This window comes from Equus caballus, chromosome 19, assembly GCF_041296265.1.
Source record: "Equus caballus isolate H_3958 breed thoroughbred chromosome 19, TB-T2T, whole genome shotgun sequence".
Lineage (NCBI taxonomy): Eukaryota > Metazoa > Chordata > Mammalia > Perissodactyla > Equidae > Equus > Equus caballus.
This window is the reverse complement of record NC_091702.1, coordinates 25,195,360-25,213,393: the sequence shown is the minus strand read 5'-3', so window position 1 is coordinate 25,213,393 and position 18,034 is coordinate 25,195,360. Positions and strand designations below refer to the sequence as shown.

The 18,034-nt window shown below is 33.9% G+C and overlaps 1 protein-coding gene across 11 annotated transcripts in view; it reads right to left on the bottom strand.

Annotated features, from left to right (window-relative positions):
* The window catches only part of NAALADL2 (N-acetylated alpha-linked acidic dipeptidase like 2), a 1,279,597-nt gene that overhangs the window by 511,764 nt on the left and 749,799 nt on the right, over positions 1-18,034 (bottom strand). For all 11 annotated transcript variants that reach the window (XM_070242641.1, XM_070242639.1, XM_070242642.1 and 8 more), the window contains one exon: positions 10,292-10,411. In XM_070242641.1, the coding sequence (XP_070098742.1) occupies positions 10,292-10,411 (120 nt within the window). The remainder of the gene's footprint in view (positions 1-10,291; positions 10,412-18,034) is intronic.

The window sequence follows — 18,034 nt, the reverse complement described above, 5'->3', positions numbered from 1 at the left end:
TTTGTAGCCATGTCTCACTTCATTGTTTCCAGCTCGGTTTACTAGTTTCTCTAGACCCCTTTATTTCTGATTTAGCATAAAAACTTTGTCATTTTGCTTTGTCTAAGAATGACAGACAATAAAGAACCCAGAATATTGCAGACAATTTTGAAAATGTTAGATATTAAATTATTTTATTAGTGATCCCATCAATAAATCTTTTGATCCAATCAGAGTCATATCTGATTGTAGTTACTGGAATCTTTGGTTTACTGCAGAAAAGGCTGCTGTACATCAAAACATGGTGAAAGCAATGACTACAAATGTTAAAATGTAGAGACTATGGCAGCACACATAATACCACAGGAAGGCAATAGGGACTGACTTCTTCCTTTTGTTTACTGTTCTAAATTAAAAACAAAAATTTAATACAGGCACATCACAAGTGTAAAAGGTTTAGATAACTTCCTATGGAAGTCGCATAAAACTCAGCAAAGAAGGCTTTGAAGAGGATAGAACACCGCTTGCTATCTGTAAAATAATGGTACTTGGGGGAAAAGCCAATTCCATTTTAATCTAAATATTACAGAGAATTTTTTTTTCCAGTTTTACTCTTAAGCTAAGGAATCTTTGAGCTTGTAAAGTTTATAAAATTTAGAATAGACATTGAAATCACCCAAAATCTAAGGCAAAGAGTTAAAATCGTCTTTTTCTTAACAGAACTGAAATTAAATTTTAGACTACATCACAGATGTTTTAATATCCATAATACTATCACCAAGTTGCACTACTATTTAATTACAGATACATTATTATTTAAAGGCAAAGAAATTGTATTAGAAACGTCATTAATTTGGATATTGGAACAATGTCAAGTAAGCACAGTGTGTTAGAACTGTAAGGGTTCCTCCTGCATTTCATTCAATGACTTGTTTTGCATACGATGAAATTTATCCTAAGACTCCTTGAAAACTGTTGTTGTGTGAGAATTACAAAAGAAGTTCGATATGGGTAATTTATGTATTTATGAAAAACAAGCATGTTCTTTAATTGATAGGTAGGGATAGTAATTCTAACAGCCTAATTGACTTAGGTTACAACAAAAAGAAAATTATAACTGAAAATTGAAGAACAAACATAATTTTCTTTGAAGAATCTGCTAATAGTTCTTCCTTGATTGTGAATATTTGTCCAGATTTGTCTGCTATTATACTACATATATTTCTGAAATTATAGAGACATATTTTCTAGTTTCCCAATTCAAAATTGATTTAAGATGTGGAATTATTCCAATAATGATTGGAATTATTAGTATTGTAAAAGTTTTAAAATTTAGATATTAGATGAGTATAATATTCAAATCATGTATTTAATGTTCATTTTTTTAAATTATAAGAAATGTATTATATTAAATGAGCTTACTAGGTGGAATCTAAAATGCAATACAAGAGAAATTATACAAAATGTAAATAAAGATTGAATAAAATTTGGAAACGCAAATCTAGTAAATAAAAGTAACTTTTTAAATCTGTAATAGGCTTTTTGTAAAACTGCACATTATTAAAACCACAAAAGCTTTATTCTTAACTATAATATATATTGGGCTATAAAACCTTCCAAATAACTTTTGCATAAACACAGTGAATATATATTTTTAGTTAAAAAGCAATTTAATGAATATTTATGAGAATAATAAATTAACTTATATGATAATAATTACTTATTAGAGTATTTTATTGAATGTATATTGTTTTCAAAGTTCAAGTGAGAATATTTTAAGCTTGTGTAGCTACATTAAAGTGTTATAGCTTATTAAAGGTTAATTTGTTATAAAAACAGGAAGTCTATTGAATTTGAAACTAGATACAATACATTATGTAGCTTTAATTTTAATTGCATAAATTTTAGGGATAGGTACTTTTTTCCCCCAAATATTAAATTTCTTCCAATGATACTTCTTTCCAGAAGTAATTTATCTCTGTCTTCACATATTTTATAGCAACAACAAATTAGGAAAATCCAAGCAGCTGCCTAGGACTCCTTACCAATGTGTTCCTGAGCAAGATATTAATTAATCTATTTTTATCAGAAGACAGTGAATGGGGGGAAAAAAAAGAACTTACAGCCATATGGATAATGATTAATAATTAGACATCAAGTGGATTCTTTTAAAACATTGTTACTATACCGTCAAAGTTTACTTATTTTTTAATTAAAAAAATAAATTAACACCCATCACCTCTATGAAACGTCAATGCAGGAGTGAAAGGAACTATACAAAATCTCAAATTCTGTTTTAGGATATTCTAAATTCAAAGCAAATCTTGAATAGAAGTTTCAACACCATAATCATTCCTGAAATAATCTTAAAGTCTTCTTTGAAGTCCTGAGCCTTTACTGAAAACAAACAAACATAGGGCAGGAATTATACCACTCAGTGAATGATAAGATGTGGGATGTTGACCACACAGAATGGTGTCTACTAAGAAAATGAAAAGCAAGTAGAAAATGCTGTACCTGATAAAACATTTTGGTGTGGTTAAATAAAATATTAGCCAACTTTTAATGAGTGCTTCTTAGTATGTTCTAGGCATTGCATCGAGGACTTACATGTATTATTTCAGTTAATTTCTACTACAACCTTATGATGTAGGCAATTACATGATGTTCTTGTAGCCATACATGATACTTCAACTTTCAAAATAAATTCAAAATTTGTATTAGATGTTTATACTACTGCTCTATAAATGTAATATAGTTTTAATTCTTAAAATAATATTATTTTCTTAATATTATATACTTCAATCACCTTAGAAAGAGTCTGCATAAAAACAAACACTGAGGAACATAAAAATTGAAAGCACATACGATCCTGTTAGGTCACCATTTATATTCCTCCTTAATAGTCATTATATTTATTCTTAACATGCATTTCTCCATTTATATTATGTCTCCCTTATTATTAAAGTTGACTCTTTAATTTTTTTGCTTAATTGAGATTCAAATTATGCTACATGGTATCAACATAATATTTATAGTTAAATAATGTAAAAGTACAATCTTGAGAGACAATACTTCTGTAATTGACTTATTTAGTAAGTATATTATCTTCAGTTCAGATTTACAAGTATGAGAGCTGTCATTTCTCTGTTATAAAATTCATGCCCTTTCTCTTTAGAATCTCATTCAGATTTTAAGGGCTTACTAATAATAACTAATATTTATTAAGAATTTATGCATGCATTTTCAGATTTCATGCTCACTCATCTTATGAGTGGGGATTATTTTTATCACCATTGTAGAGGTCTTTTGAAAAGAAAAAGAACTCTAAGACTTCGGAGGGGTTAGCTACTATTCTAAAGTCACATAACCACCAAGCACAAGAGCTTGGACTTGAGCCTGTCTACCATCCCTGCATCTTGCCATGCTGTGCTTCTCTGTCTAAAACAAGTTACCTGTTGAACACAGAGCAAATATAGCGGATTGGAAGAACTGGGAAACTGATCTACGGCAGGAAAAAATGAAAACTGTCAACCAGAGTCAGGGGGAGAGGGAAAAGCTGAACTGTGGAAGGATAGCTCAGGATTACCACAAAGCCATATGTTACTACCATAATAGACATCTGTATTGGTGAGTCCAAATAATTGCCAAAAAAGTTAAAATATGTCTAAAGTTTACTTTCAGATTTTAAAGTAATATATAATATATAAAAAAGATTTCTGAAACATGTAATTCTAGGGAGTGAACTAGAAGGAATCAACTGCTGTTTCTCTCTCTCCCTCCTTTCCTTCCTCTCTCCCTCCTTTTCTGTCTCTTTCTTGACTTCTCGCTTTTCTTAAGTTATACGATAACATTTAGTTATAAGAAACAAAATGCTCTGCACCTTTTCTTGCGGTGCCAAACTTGCATGCATACATGGGGATTAATTATGCTGACCATATTACAATAAGATGTACAAAATCAACCCTTCTAAAACATTCTGGCACTTATGATTTCATAATTTTTGAATGGTCGCTAAATGTAATCAAATGATATTATCACATAGGTAAAATACAGACATGACTTCCAAATTATGGGATTCATTCATGATAGACTTTGAGGATTTGTAGACACACTTTCATTTGGTTTTAGGCCATGAAAAATACTCTAATGTTAGGAATAGGATCTGAAGCATTTGATTAGTTATTCTTGTTCTAAATTCATTTTCTTAAAGTCTGATTGCTAAATGGCAGAATAATGACACAGTCTGAAGTTTTTTCATTATAACTTATGATTGAAGTTATATTTCAACAAAAATTACTTACTTTTTGTAAATATGGTAATATTTGGTCTAAGTCATTTAGAAAAATAACTAAAGTCAGTCAGTGGAAAATGGAAAGCAGTCTGATTTAGAAAGCAACAGATATCTTTTAAAGGCATTAAACGATTGTTTTTCTGATTTTGTGTTCTAGTCCTGATTGTGTTTTCCATGATCAATGGAGCAGGTTTGGAGACTTGTAATTACAAAATAGGGAGCACTGGTCTTTTGTAATGACTTCTAAAATCTGGATACAAAGGGCCTCATTAAATTAGTCAGCGAACAAGCATACCCTAAGAATCAAGATAGTGTTCACTTTTTATTTTTGTTGATAAAATACTTTCAAAAATTGTCTTTAAAAAACAAGCAGGTTTGCCTCCATATACAAAACCATACCTACAAACATCATGCAATGACACTGAATTAAACATTTCTTCTTCATCTGAAACGTTCATAGAATGTCCTATAAATAGATCTGCTAGGATTATCACTATCAGGGAAAATTATAATGCATCAAAATTTCAATGGAAAAGGAGTCTTTCTTTTCTTTCCTATCTTCCCAGCCTCAAGCCACATCACACGTAAGGTTGTACCAATGTGCATATACATACACCACACACACACCCACACACACACAGACGAACACAACACACCATGAATATGTCACCTTCAAAAATATTAAACTCTTTTTTATACACATTGTTGTACTCTTGTACTAGGCACCACACTTTTTTTATACTAAGTATGAGCTAAGTGCATCGTATTTTAATTTGGGGAAATAAGATATTAAATTTCAGTTCTACCATCTTAAGCTTCTACCACATAAAATAGGGCAAATGCTCCTCTCTATCAACTGGAATAAAGAAAATATAATTCCTCTGAATGTAGTTATCACAGGATCCAATAAACATCATCATAAAAAAAAAGGAGGTTGGAGTAAATGAAACTTCAAGTATAGTTCGGCAAATATGAAAAGTATGAAAATGCTTCATGTGAAGTTAGTTTTCAAAATATAGTGTTTCTCAGTATTTACTTTACCTGAACTAGAGGACTTCTTATTGATCTTCCAATTGCCCATTTGTTGAGTATTGACTGGTAAGTCCTCAATATTTATCGATTTTCCTCACGAAGTCCCCAACTCAATGTTTTAAATTTACTTACCTTGTGGATTAAATTGGGTTTAAAACTCAAATAGCATGAAGTTTACTTTTTCTTTAAATAATACTACTCCATAATTTGTGGGAAACAATCTTTTTGAAAGTATAAACCCATAACACTTGTTTCCTACCTCTTGTTTCCCTCCAGGCTCTTCTGAAAGACCTACCTGATTAAGATTGTTTTATGGACTTATGTGGTAGTTGGTTAAGTTATATACTGGCCAAACAATGCACAATTCATATTAAAATATAAATCTCATCTGGTGAATAGATAGAAAAATGTTTCATTTGTAGAAAACTACAAAATTATTTGGATTCCTGGATCATTAAAATTGTGATTATAAGAATAAAAGTGTAGGGGGGCTGGCCCCGTGGCCTAATGGTTAAGTTCGCATGCTCCACTTCGGAGGCCCAGGATTTCGCAGGTTTGGATCCTGGGCAGGGACATGGCACTGCTCGTCAGGCCATGCTGAGGTGGCATCCCACATGCCACAACTAGAAGGACCCACAAATAAGATATACAACTATGTACCGGGGGAGATTTGGGGAGATAAAGCAGGGAAAAAAAAAAAAAAAAGATTGGCAACAGTTGTCAGCTCAGGTGCCAATCTTTAAAAAAGAAAAAAAGAGAATGAAAGTATATATAAAAAAATACAAAAAATAGCTAATATTTACTGATATCTTACTATATAACAGTACTAGTAATGAGCTATTTGTTACTTCATTTATAAAAAATAGCAATAGCATTTGTGGATTCTTGTGTGTGATTTTGCCATGCACAAAAGGTATAAGATATATATTCATTTCTAATTTTACTACGTACAAGTTTGACTCCTACAAGAAGTGGGGCTGATTTATGATGTGGACCTAGACAATGGTTTGCCCTCCACGTTTTGGTGGGATTTACTTGATTTCTAGTTGTCATGGAGTACACAGTAATTTTTTTTATTATTGCTTTTTGTGAAAATGGTTCTTAAGAAAGCCAAATGCTTTTATTGCATTTTGTAAAAATAAATTTCATACTAGAGTGCTGTTCAGCAATTTGGGAATTTGTGAGGGTCTTAGGATTTGCATTACTATGTCTCAGACTGTCACTAAGAGAAATCTAAATGAATCCATTATGACGTATAAAGGAATATTTTGTCTCAAAGCTTAGAGAACTAAAGCATTTTCCCATAAAATCAACTACTGTAAACACAAAGCTAAAATAAACCTAGAGCCTTTAAGTTTTAAGCTTAAGGAAACTTGTACAAGCTAGCTCTGGAGAACTTGGCTGGCTCTCTCCTGCAGCAATACCTGTGGATGTCAAGACATGGATCTAAAAGCCTTTAACAGTTCCTGCTACACAATGTGGGGATTTTCTCATCAATCCCTTCCTGGAGACTAAATTAATACATACATAGTATTTACGGTAAAACTAAGGAGATCTCTTCCTTTTTGGCTGCATATTATTTTTCTACCACTCATTTCAGGAGAGAATTTAATATCACAATTACACTTGCCCTTTGCCCTCCCTATCTCAGATGCAGATTCCCTCCCAAATTTGTTTTTGAACTATGACTTAGTAACTACTACACAGCTAAAATAAGATTAACTTTTTCCAGACGCTCGCTCTGAATCATGATTAACAGTTGTGATTCACACAGAAGTGAATTGGTCCTCTACCTTTTTCCAACCAGCTGTATTACACTATTACCTCACGTTTGAATTTCAGCTTCAGAATCTATCTGAAGGACAGGCGGAGCAAACTCGGCTGCAATCATGCTGTATCGCTTTGTCTAATCCACGCTGCCTTTCTCTTTACTATGTGAAGGTGTATCAATACATATAGTTTCAATGATCTTTCAAATCTCTGTGACAATCTGAAGAAAACAGAGATGGCTAGGATGGCATTGGGAGGGTTAAAGAAAGGATGCCCTGTCTCCTCTGCCCTAGAAGATAAAGCCGCTGTGGTGACAAGGCACTGTCTGGAGGGGATTCTGCATAGAATTCTTTGTTAAACCTGTTCACAGTTCTACAAGGAAAATAAATGATCAAGAAAAATATACCAGGTTCTTGATTGTTGTGTCCTAGATAATTCAGTAATTCACGACTTTGTAGCTAGGGCCAAAGGGTTTCATAGTGTAAATATTCTCTAGAGCAGTCAAATACAAAGAAACTAGCTTTTCTTTAACCCATTATCTACTGGTAAGGATTTTGAATATTTGGCCTATGAACACCATTAAATAATTTTTAAATGCCTTATCCTAAGTTTTTATTTCCCTTGTAAAACATACATGCAATCATTGTAGAAGATTTGGAAATTCAGGAAAATGTAAAGAAGTAGAAATCACCCATAATTCCATCTACCCAATTTAAATAAGTGGCCCCTGTCACAAATAATATTTTAGTCAAATATACCCCTGGTAGGTTGAACAAGCAGGATTCACATAATGTTCCCAAAGCAAGGCCACTTTGTTTCCCATTGCCCTTTTAAAACATGTCCAGAGAGGAACATTACTCTCCAAACACCTAGATAAAGACTTTTCCTGATTATTGGTGGTAAAAACTCCTGTAATCAATTTGTCACTAGTCTTAAGTAATTAGAATGTCTAGTCCTCCTATCATGATCAAAACTCTACACTTGATTTAAAATTTCATCTTCTTGCCCCTCTGTCAGCTCAGGTCTGTTGTTGGAGAAGAAGTATACGCTGTTTTATTTCCTTCCCCATGTACTAATGATACTCATCTACAAACTAAAGATAATAATAGTTCTTACTTCAGTAATATGCTTATTGTGAAGATTGCGATGATACACAAAAAATGCTCAGAAAAATATCTAGCCCATATAACTAATCATATTACCAAGCGAAACACACATGTATTTTTCTGCTCCCAGCTCTGGGGATACAGGCTAGTCCCAATACAGACACTTCTTTTGTGCTCGTGTGTTAGATGCTGAGTAAACCTACCTCTTACCTTTAGGGTCCTCAGGTGAGTCAGACACCAGTCTACCATGTCCGCCATACTGCCGAGCACATACATTGAAGCCCCCATGTGATTTCACTGTAGCACTAGTCACAAGGCTTGCCGGGGAACTTAAAATAAATTTCTCAAATTCTTATTCATAAAATCCTCTCCCCCTAATTTTTAAACCTTTTATAACCCAGAGTCTAACATGTTTTCAGTTATTTCCTTTGAAATATGGGTGTTGGGTAGCTCACTTTGAAATATCTCCTCTTTTTTATCTTAGAGTTTCAGTTAACAACTCCAAGTTAACATCTTGATTACCTATCTATTGACCAATCTACTCCAGCTACATACATATGCACACACAGGTCCACATTATAGACTCAGGATCTAAGATGAGACTGCCTGGGTGTAAATCTGATTGTTTCAAGTAGCTAGCTGTTTGTTTTTGAATGAGTCACTTACCCTTTTTCTTCCTTAGTTACCCCATCTATAAATCAAAGATAATTATAGTCTCTACCTCAATAGCACAGTTATTGTGAAGATTAATGTGATAATACATAAAAAAATGCTTAGAAAAATATCTAGCCCATATTACTAACAATGTTATCTTTGGAAGTAACAATATCATTATTATTATTACACATGTCCTCTTTATAACTTATTTCTTGATTTATGTGGATTTTCACATCATTAAATATTCTCCTTAAACTGTAATTGTGTAGTACGTATTTATCTGTACAAATGTAGCATAATTTTCAATACTAAACTGGACATATATATCATTTCTAATATTTTGTCACATCATTGGTCACCATGTTTATTATCTGTCTTTTTTCCCCCTTTAGAATACATTGACTGAACTGGAATTACTAGATTAAAATATGATTAAGTCATTTAATACATATTGACAAATTATCCTGCAAAAAATCAGTATCACTGTGTATTGTATTTTTAAGACTATCTTAAAATTCTGGCCTGTTATCTGCTATCAGACACAAATTCAAGTATAAGGGCAACCTTGGAAGATAATGAAAAACAGGCACAGGATGTTCTCTTGTCTCCTTAGAGTGTGCCAACAGATTTCTGGAAACATTTTTGGACCTGGGAATTAGCAAAACTCATTTAGAGTTGGATGAGGAGAAATCCAATATATCTTCAGAACCAGAGAGTGCCAGTGACATAACTATACTGACCACTCTTTTTTTAATAGAAAAAGAAAATGAAGTAAGAATGAGCAGTAGTGGCTGCCTATTACGGTGGCTCATTATGAAATACTTAGATCAAGCTGTTTTAATTATGTAAATGCATCTAGTGGATGAGTGTTAATAAACTTCTATTTAAATAAAGTAAATAAAACTTCTGTTTTTCCCTAGCACATTATATCTTAATTAAATTCCCAAGCAAAGTCAGTATCTATGAAGTTAGACAGCTGACAAAATCCATCACTAAGGAATGTAAACCAGCTAGATACTAGTCTAACATAAAGCACATGGTGATTAGTCAGTTTTGATAATAGGTTGGAAGTTTCATGTATGTCCTAAGAAGGGGACACTGTGGTTCTCATTTTTTCGTGTTCCAAATAGGTATTATTATCAAGGGTATGCCAATTTCATAAAATTTCACAAACTCACTAATATCTGGCTTATGGTATCTCCTGTCTTAAGAAATGAGGAGATCAATTTCTTTTTCTTCATGATCTTAATTTAAAATTTTCTGTTTTGGAAAAGGCATCTTCCTGTGATACTCTTTGCCTCTTTGTGCCTCTGTGTCTAGCTTGCTTTCTGTTTCTCCCTGTCTTTCTCTCTCCCTCACACACACACACACTCCACACTCACAGATACGAATAACTCCAACAAAACAAAACAAAATGTTCACCCCACCACCGAACAACAGCCATTGGACCAACCTTATAAAGTAGTGGCAATTTTCCTAATTTCAGGAGTGCAATCTGATTTGTTGTATTTTTCATTTTTTTAATCCTCTTTAAATCATCTGCCTTTCCATAACCCACGTCAATGACTTCACCCTGAAAAAGGAGAAAAGACAAAGAAAAATAAAGCCTTGTTGGAGGAATTATACCAAATTGTCCATTTAGTATGGCAAAAGCCATTCATAGTAATTTGAAATGTTCAAAGGAGAACTATTTCTATGTCTTACGTCATCCCAATCACCACAAACATTATACCTTTCTATTTCTTTCAGGGTACAACAATTCTTTTAATCACTTGATAAAAACATTTAGAGTCATTTTGCTCTGCCATCTCCCTTCTAAACAAGTTGCAAACCCAGTTAATGCCTCTAACAGACCACCAAGTTTGGTATATTCTATGTTCATATTTCTGGAATTTGAATCATTTAAAAAAATACTGCAAGATTCATTTCCTTAAAGTTCAACTGGAATCATACCATTCTCAGGCTTGAGAACAATTCAAAGACTCTATTTTTATTCAAATTAAGTACAAGGTCTATCATGCACAGCTGTTTCAGTTGTGCACATATCCAGTTGTGAATGACAATCCTTAGGTTGTGCAGGATGCAACCTGTACAATAACATGTGCCAATCTAACAATTCAAAGACTTTAGAATATGATCCTAAACAACTATTTCTGCCCACTACCCCTCTACAGTTATCTTATATTTTACATCAATATTCCTCATTTTCAAAAGTCTCCTTTTACTAATATAAAAATTTCATGTCTCTCTGGAGATTCTAATAGGAATCCTCTGATGTAGTTGCCCCTTTCTTCCTCCTTGAAAAGTATTGCATCGAGGGTTCTATCAAACATATATTCCTATGAACCAAGATTATTTCTTTCAGCTTTACTTTCTGTAATTTCCATTATTAAAATAGCAGTTGTTATGCTTTCCAATGATACAAGTATAATACAAAATGTGCTGCTTCAAACTACAGCATACATATATCAAGGTGTTGATAAGGAGTGAGTGGGGGCAAATGGTGAAAGAAAGGAGATGAAGACTCCAGACCTCTAACCTCCCCCACTTCTGAACTGGAGCTAATGCACTTCAACCAGTTTTACACAAAGAGCTTCCACAGAAAGCACATTTAAAGAAAGAATTCTGTTTTAGAAGAACATGTGAATACTACTAAGAGATCAGTAACTAGAACTGTTAGAGGAAATATTTCATGCCAGAAATATTTCCTTAGCCATTACATTCAGCTGCATCTGTAAAAACTTTACTAACACACTAAAGCCCATTTCAAATGTTACCTACTGATGAATTGTATTCCCCTGTTGCTCAATTATATGTGATCTTCTCTACTTTGCATCTCAGACAGATCTGTTTCTGCCTCTCTGAAGGCCTTCACTGGACCGGCTCTCTGTACCTATATTTGTCTACTAGTTTCGGTTTCCAGTACAGGCAAATTTCTGCAGTTAAGGGCTCATCACACACCCATTCTCACCCAGGTGTCCAGCACACACTGCTGGCTTATCTGTCCTGAAATGATTACAGTTTATGCAATATCTCTAAGAAGCTAAGTTGTAGTTACAAATGGATTTTCCAAAAAACTTAATTACTAAAACCACTTCTGTCAGAATGGTTTTTGATTATAATTTTGCTCCTATTAAAATGTGACTAAATCAGTGCCTTATTCGATTTTTGTGCCTGCTGATACTGTTACCATATAAATAATTATTGACCTACGATTCTATGATTTTGAAAGGCTGATTAAATAAGATCACATGATATTAGTGATCACATTGCAAAAATGAGAGAATTCATATTTTCTATTGCAAATTCCTAAGTACCTACTAATTATTTGCGATTCACTGATAGCATCTTAAAACGGGACTATTACTCAATTGGGTTATATTAAAGAACATATTTTTTATATTTAGGAGAGGCTGGGGAAGAGGTTAGAGAGGGTATAGGCCAAACTGTGACTTTTTGTTTGTGTACACTCCAGAAAGATAAGACAGTTACAATAATAGTTGTATAGACAGTTACACAATAGACAGTTGCAAAATAACAGTTCCGTAAAAGACATGTAAATTATTGACAAACAGTAATAGCTTGCATCAACAATGGCAATTTCAATTAAAGAGCTCTTCCATTCATCTCGTATAAATAGCACATGTCAATAGATTATAGCATTTTAACAGGTATGAGGTTTTCTTTTTAGCAAAAATATTCCTCAACACAGGCATCATTATATCAATTTATTTTGGCTTATGCACTTTAAGGCTATGCATTAAAAAATCAATAATTATAGAAGTCTCAATGTTCTGACAATTTGACAGGTGATAATAAAAATGTATCTATTGCCTTCAAAGGATGCCTGTGAACCAGGTTCTTTCTGAAAGTCTTTCCTATTTACCTTCAAGCAAGCTGAAAATCACAGCTGCAAGAAAGCACATTGAATTTCTCTGAGACACAAATCAATATACAGTGATAGGATAAAATGTCAAGCCATTTCTATCCACACATTCTTGTTGCTACAATGAACCTCTTCTTATTGCAAGAATTCTGTCATACTAGAAAATCATCCACTTAACTGGTTGGGTATTATTTTTAATTTATGTCCAAATACCAAGGATTAAGTCACATCTGACTAGTCCCTTTGGGAAACATCAAATGAGCAGAAACCTAGGTTCTTGAACTATTCATACTGTATTCACCAGTTTGTCCATCGAGGACTTCTCTCACATGTAGGAGCCAGTAACCGAGAGGTGCAGAGTGAAAGGGAACTAGTTCTGTTGTTTTAAAATTTTTTTACCAGGGAGAAATATAAAAAATTCAACACATTAATTTTAATTTAAATTCTATACACTAATTTTTGAACTAATATCCAAGAACTTAAAACAGCAGCAACAACCAAAACAAAAAACCAAATATTTTATACTTTGTTAAGAAAGTATTGGGATGACAACAGAGAGCAGTGGGCCACATAGAAATAGCTGAAAGGGAAATTGGCACACTTTAGAAACAAACATTAAACAATAAAATACAATTATCTTTTATCTATGGTAAAATACGTGATTAAAAGGAATCATGAACCAGACAATTAACAACGACTAAAAATCAAACATTGAAAAGCGGCATTCTATTACATCAGTGGTTCTAGGGTTCTATACAAAAGCGAAGAGACTACCTGAGCAGAAGCAACAGAAGAGAACAGCTATGAGAAATGAACAAGAATTATTTCCTGTTGTCAGCAAAGTCAAATAAATAGAATGATTGCGGCAAGTACCTAGGGCAGAGAAGCATCTCTGGGGCCATTCACCTGTGGGTGCCTGGGCTCCACACTGAGGAATGAGCCCAGAGAAACCATGTTTCTCTTCTGCTTTGAGGCAGCCAAAATTATTCATGCTTATGAAATGATGTATGCTTTAAAATTTTTCAGACTTGACATTTTTCAACCAAATCAATCACTCTGACTTCTTCTAGTTCTTCTCTAAGAGAGATTCTGAACGAACAGAATGTGTGAAAAGCCTGCTTTGACTAAAATAGTAATTTTCTACTCAAAGTCAGAAATGGTAAACCCAAGCAGTTCTCATACTGACAAAATACAGTATTATCAGAAGTACTATTCATCTAAATACAAGTTTTATTTTAGAAACTTACTACTATCTTATATAATCTAGCTTTTGAATCCTCTTCAAATTAAAGTGTTTACATTTATTAAGAACTTGCAAAATCATAGTGATCTCCCATGTTTACTCTTGTCTTTTCTAAAAAGCATTAGTGTATTAGTATTTACGAAGAGTTAAAAATTCAGAGATTGCCACAATTTTATTAATACTTCTTTTTCAAGGTCGTTCAAGGGCTTTCCACCACAGACATTATCATGAAGACCAATGTATTGAAGCATAAAAGCCAACGCTGCTTCCTCCCATTCCTGTGGCAGACATCACTAATCAATCACCTTACAAACTCCTGCTCAAAACCGTATTCTAGCTAATAAAGACCAATTAGATAGGGGTTGGCATAAAGAAGGAGCTATATAAAACAACTAATATTTTAATATTAAGTAACTATTAATTTAAATAACTGATATTTAGCTATTTAAAATATTTAATAACTAGAACAGCACAAGTACTAATTAAACTGGACTCTCAACCAACCAGAAGAAACACCAGCTATTGTGTCAATCTAGTACATCCCAAGTGAATTCAGCATTAAGCATGTGACACACAATCCATTTTGTTGTCTTCAGGGTAAAAAGTCAGATAAAGGGGTGGCTTGTCCATTTTATCACTTTTTTTTTACTGTAATATATACACTTGCTGGAAAAAAAATTGCTACAATCATATGCTAAATGCAATGCTTGATGGCACAGTGGCCATGTGTTGATAGCAGAAATAGAAAAGATAAGCCAGAGTAACTATCTTGGCATATAGTAAGTATTTAACAAATTTACAAAATGTTTTATAATATAACACATAATGCATATCCATCTAAAGGATAAGAAAATTAAGTTAAAACTATTGTAATATAGAAGTTTAATCAAAGTGCCAGGTTACATTTCCATATTTTAAGTCTATAGTCTCCAAAGTCTGCAGACAAAATTAAGTGAGTTTAGAATAAGATTCCATATGAGGTTAAGAAAATATAGATTCTTGGGAAGAAAAAAAAAATCTTTAAGTTTTCCCAAATTTAACAAATAGTCCCTTAGAGAATATTGACATATTCATTTGTATTATTCGGCTAACATTTAAAAAATAACATAATCAACCAGAGTTATCTTTCCTTTTAGCCATTTTTATTAAACAGTCCTTTTAAAAGGAAAAAAATATATATCTTTTAAAAAAGAGACTATGAAAAATATGTATAGAGGTAGGAGAAAATGAATATACGAAGTCCCAGGAAAAGACTATTAAAGAGAAAATGTTTTTCATTTTCCAACAATATGTGTCAGGTTATATTCTAATTTCTGAGTGTATGGAGGAAAATGTGTTACCAAAGGTGCCTTCATACTGTGCTTACTTTCTCCTGCTGAGAGATCAAAATAAAAAAATAAACAAAGACACTAACAGTTCAGAAGACTCTCAGTTAAGATATGCCAGAAAGACAATAAAGAAGGGGTAGTGTAATAGAGAATGATTAGAAATTATTATTTTTTGCTTGAAGAAGATCCACCCTGAGGTAACATCTGTGCCAATCTTCCTCTATTTTCACATAGGAAGCTAATGATTTTCCTACAGTGGTAGGGATTAAATAAGCATAGAATTTCAGGAAATTTATCAATAAAGGAAGGAGCAAAAGTTAGGTGGTACACAACGGTTAGGAGTAATGGTTAGCTGATAGATGTACACCTGAGACACGTGACAGTATGTTGGTTGTTGGTCAGCTTTTACTAAAAGGGAGACTTAAGAATGTTTATAGACTGGGGCTGGCCCCGTGGCCAAGTGGTTAAGTTCGTGTGCTCCGCTGCAGGCGGCCCAGTGTTTCGTTGGTTCGAATCCTGGGCGCGGACATGGCACTGCTCGTCAGACCATGCTGAGGCAGCGTCCCACATGCCACAACTAGAAGGACCCACAACGAAGAATATACAACTATGTACTGGGGGACTTTGGGGAGAAAAAGGAAAAAAAATAAAATCTTAAAAAAAAAATAAAAAGAATGTTTATAGACTGAAAAGAAGATTTGGCCATACTTGGTCAACAAATGCTAGAAACAAAAGAAGTATATAAAAACTGGATCTAGATTATTCTTTCTCAACATGAGAATGAATAAAATAAATTAATGCAAAAGAGAGTAATCCTACTCCATTTAGATGTCCATGAATATCAGCAATAACTGATCATGAGAGTTTCTGCAACTTTACCATGTTTCCCATATTCAACCTCTTTACTCTGTTTCCCTGCAGTAAACGAGGAATAAGACTCTTAAAACAACAACAACAACAACAACAAAACAGTAACAGCAGCAGCAGCATTAGTTAATTGCTTCAGAGAGAAGCGTCCTGGAATGACTCATCATCTCTCCTTGGGTGAGAGTGGAGGGCAGTGGGGAAGCCGGGTCATCATATTGAAAGTCCAGGCAGGGAGCCGGTGGACCAGTCCCAGTTGTTTCATGTCGAGGATGGAAGATCAACAGACATTTGCAAAATGTTCCAGGAGCCAGAAGTCTTCCAGAAGGTCTACATCTCTGATTATTTGAGGGAATTCTTGAAAAGAACTTAACTCTTGATCTTCCATTAGCTTTGTCTAGAAGGTAAACTCTGTCTGACCATGGAACTGCTCCTTTCAGAAAGAAACGCTCTACCCCATACAACAGTGTTATTGACTTCCGAGCGGCCTCTGTGGCCCTGGGTGGAAGGCATAGGGTGGGAGTAGAATCTGACTGCACTCTCACTTTCTACTCAACGGCACTGTTCTTCACTCTGCCCACCCCAACCTAATATTGTGGCCATGCTGTAATACGCAAACTATTCTATTGCTGAGCGCTGAATGCTGGGAAATTGTACGCTAGTAAAACGGATCTCTGGGGCAAAAAAGAAAAAAAGAGAAGGAAAAAAGCCCTGATGGGTAGCATTTGAAAATTTCTGTGGTTTAAATATCAGAGTAGAATTAGGAAAGATTCACAGAATCAACTTTCCCTAGCAGGAACAAGTTGGCTTTGCTAGTCCAGCTTACCACTGGGGCGCCTGTGCTTGGCCTTTTAAAGTGGCAGGACAAGACACTACTTAAGTGTTTGCTGGGTGGTCAAAATCAGAAATAGGAATGCATTAGAGATATGGGTTGAAGCTTGTGCCTAGGCCTTGTCAAAGTTGAAAGAGTCAAGAAGTAGATGAGGGCAAGTGCTGAGTAACAGCGAGAGAGAGAGAGAGAGAGAGAAGGGCAAGAGGAGGTCAACAGGAAACCCCAGCTGTGAGAAAATTGGAAATTGAATACAGGGCTTTTGAGTGTGTATGTGTCCTCGAACACACACGTGTGTACTGTGAGAAGGATTAAACTGCACAAGACTGTTGTGACACGATATATAGAAAAAAGAAAATTAATACTTAATCATTTATGTTTTCTGTGCTAGAAATTTTACTATGGAGATTATATCTGCTGTTTTCGGTCTATCTTCAGAACATTCATATTTGGTAGATATTTTGGCCCATTTTATAGTTTATGAAGAAGGTGGAGTTTAGAATATTTAAATGACTTGCTAGTGGTTCACAGCCATGCAGTTGTGTAATTGGTTACCTAACTGCCAGTTTCTCCTATTAGACTGCCAGTCATATGTGGGCAGTGTCCAAAGCTTTCTTACTCATCACTTTGTCCCCTGTGATTGGCATATAAAAGGCATGCAGTATGCATTTGCTAAACCTTGAATGTTTCTTATATTAGTGAGACCCAGCTGGTTAAATTCTATATTAGTCAGTTAATCTTTCAGTATCAAATTAAAATATGAGGGAAAACATTAATAATCACAGGGCACTGTAAGAAATGATACTCAACTTATTAAGGTAAGGATATTGAAGGAGCTCCAAATTCGTTCCAGAAAATTCTTCCTAGAGGCCATGAAAGTAATATGACAGAATTCTGCTTCTTTTAAAATCAATTAAATTAGTATATTGTAATAATGTGTAAACTAATTAACCTTTGCACAGATCTCTCTAGTTCTGAAAAGAATGAATTTGCAGCATCCACCGAAATGAGGTAAATATCATTTTTAAACTACATATTTAAATACT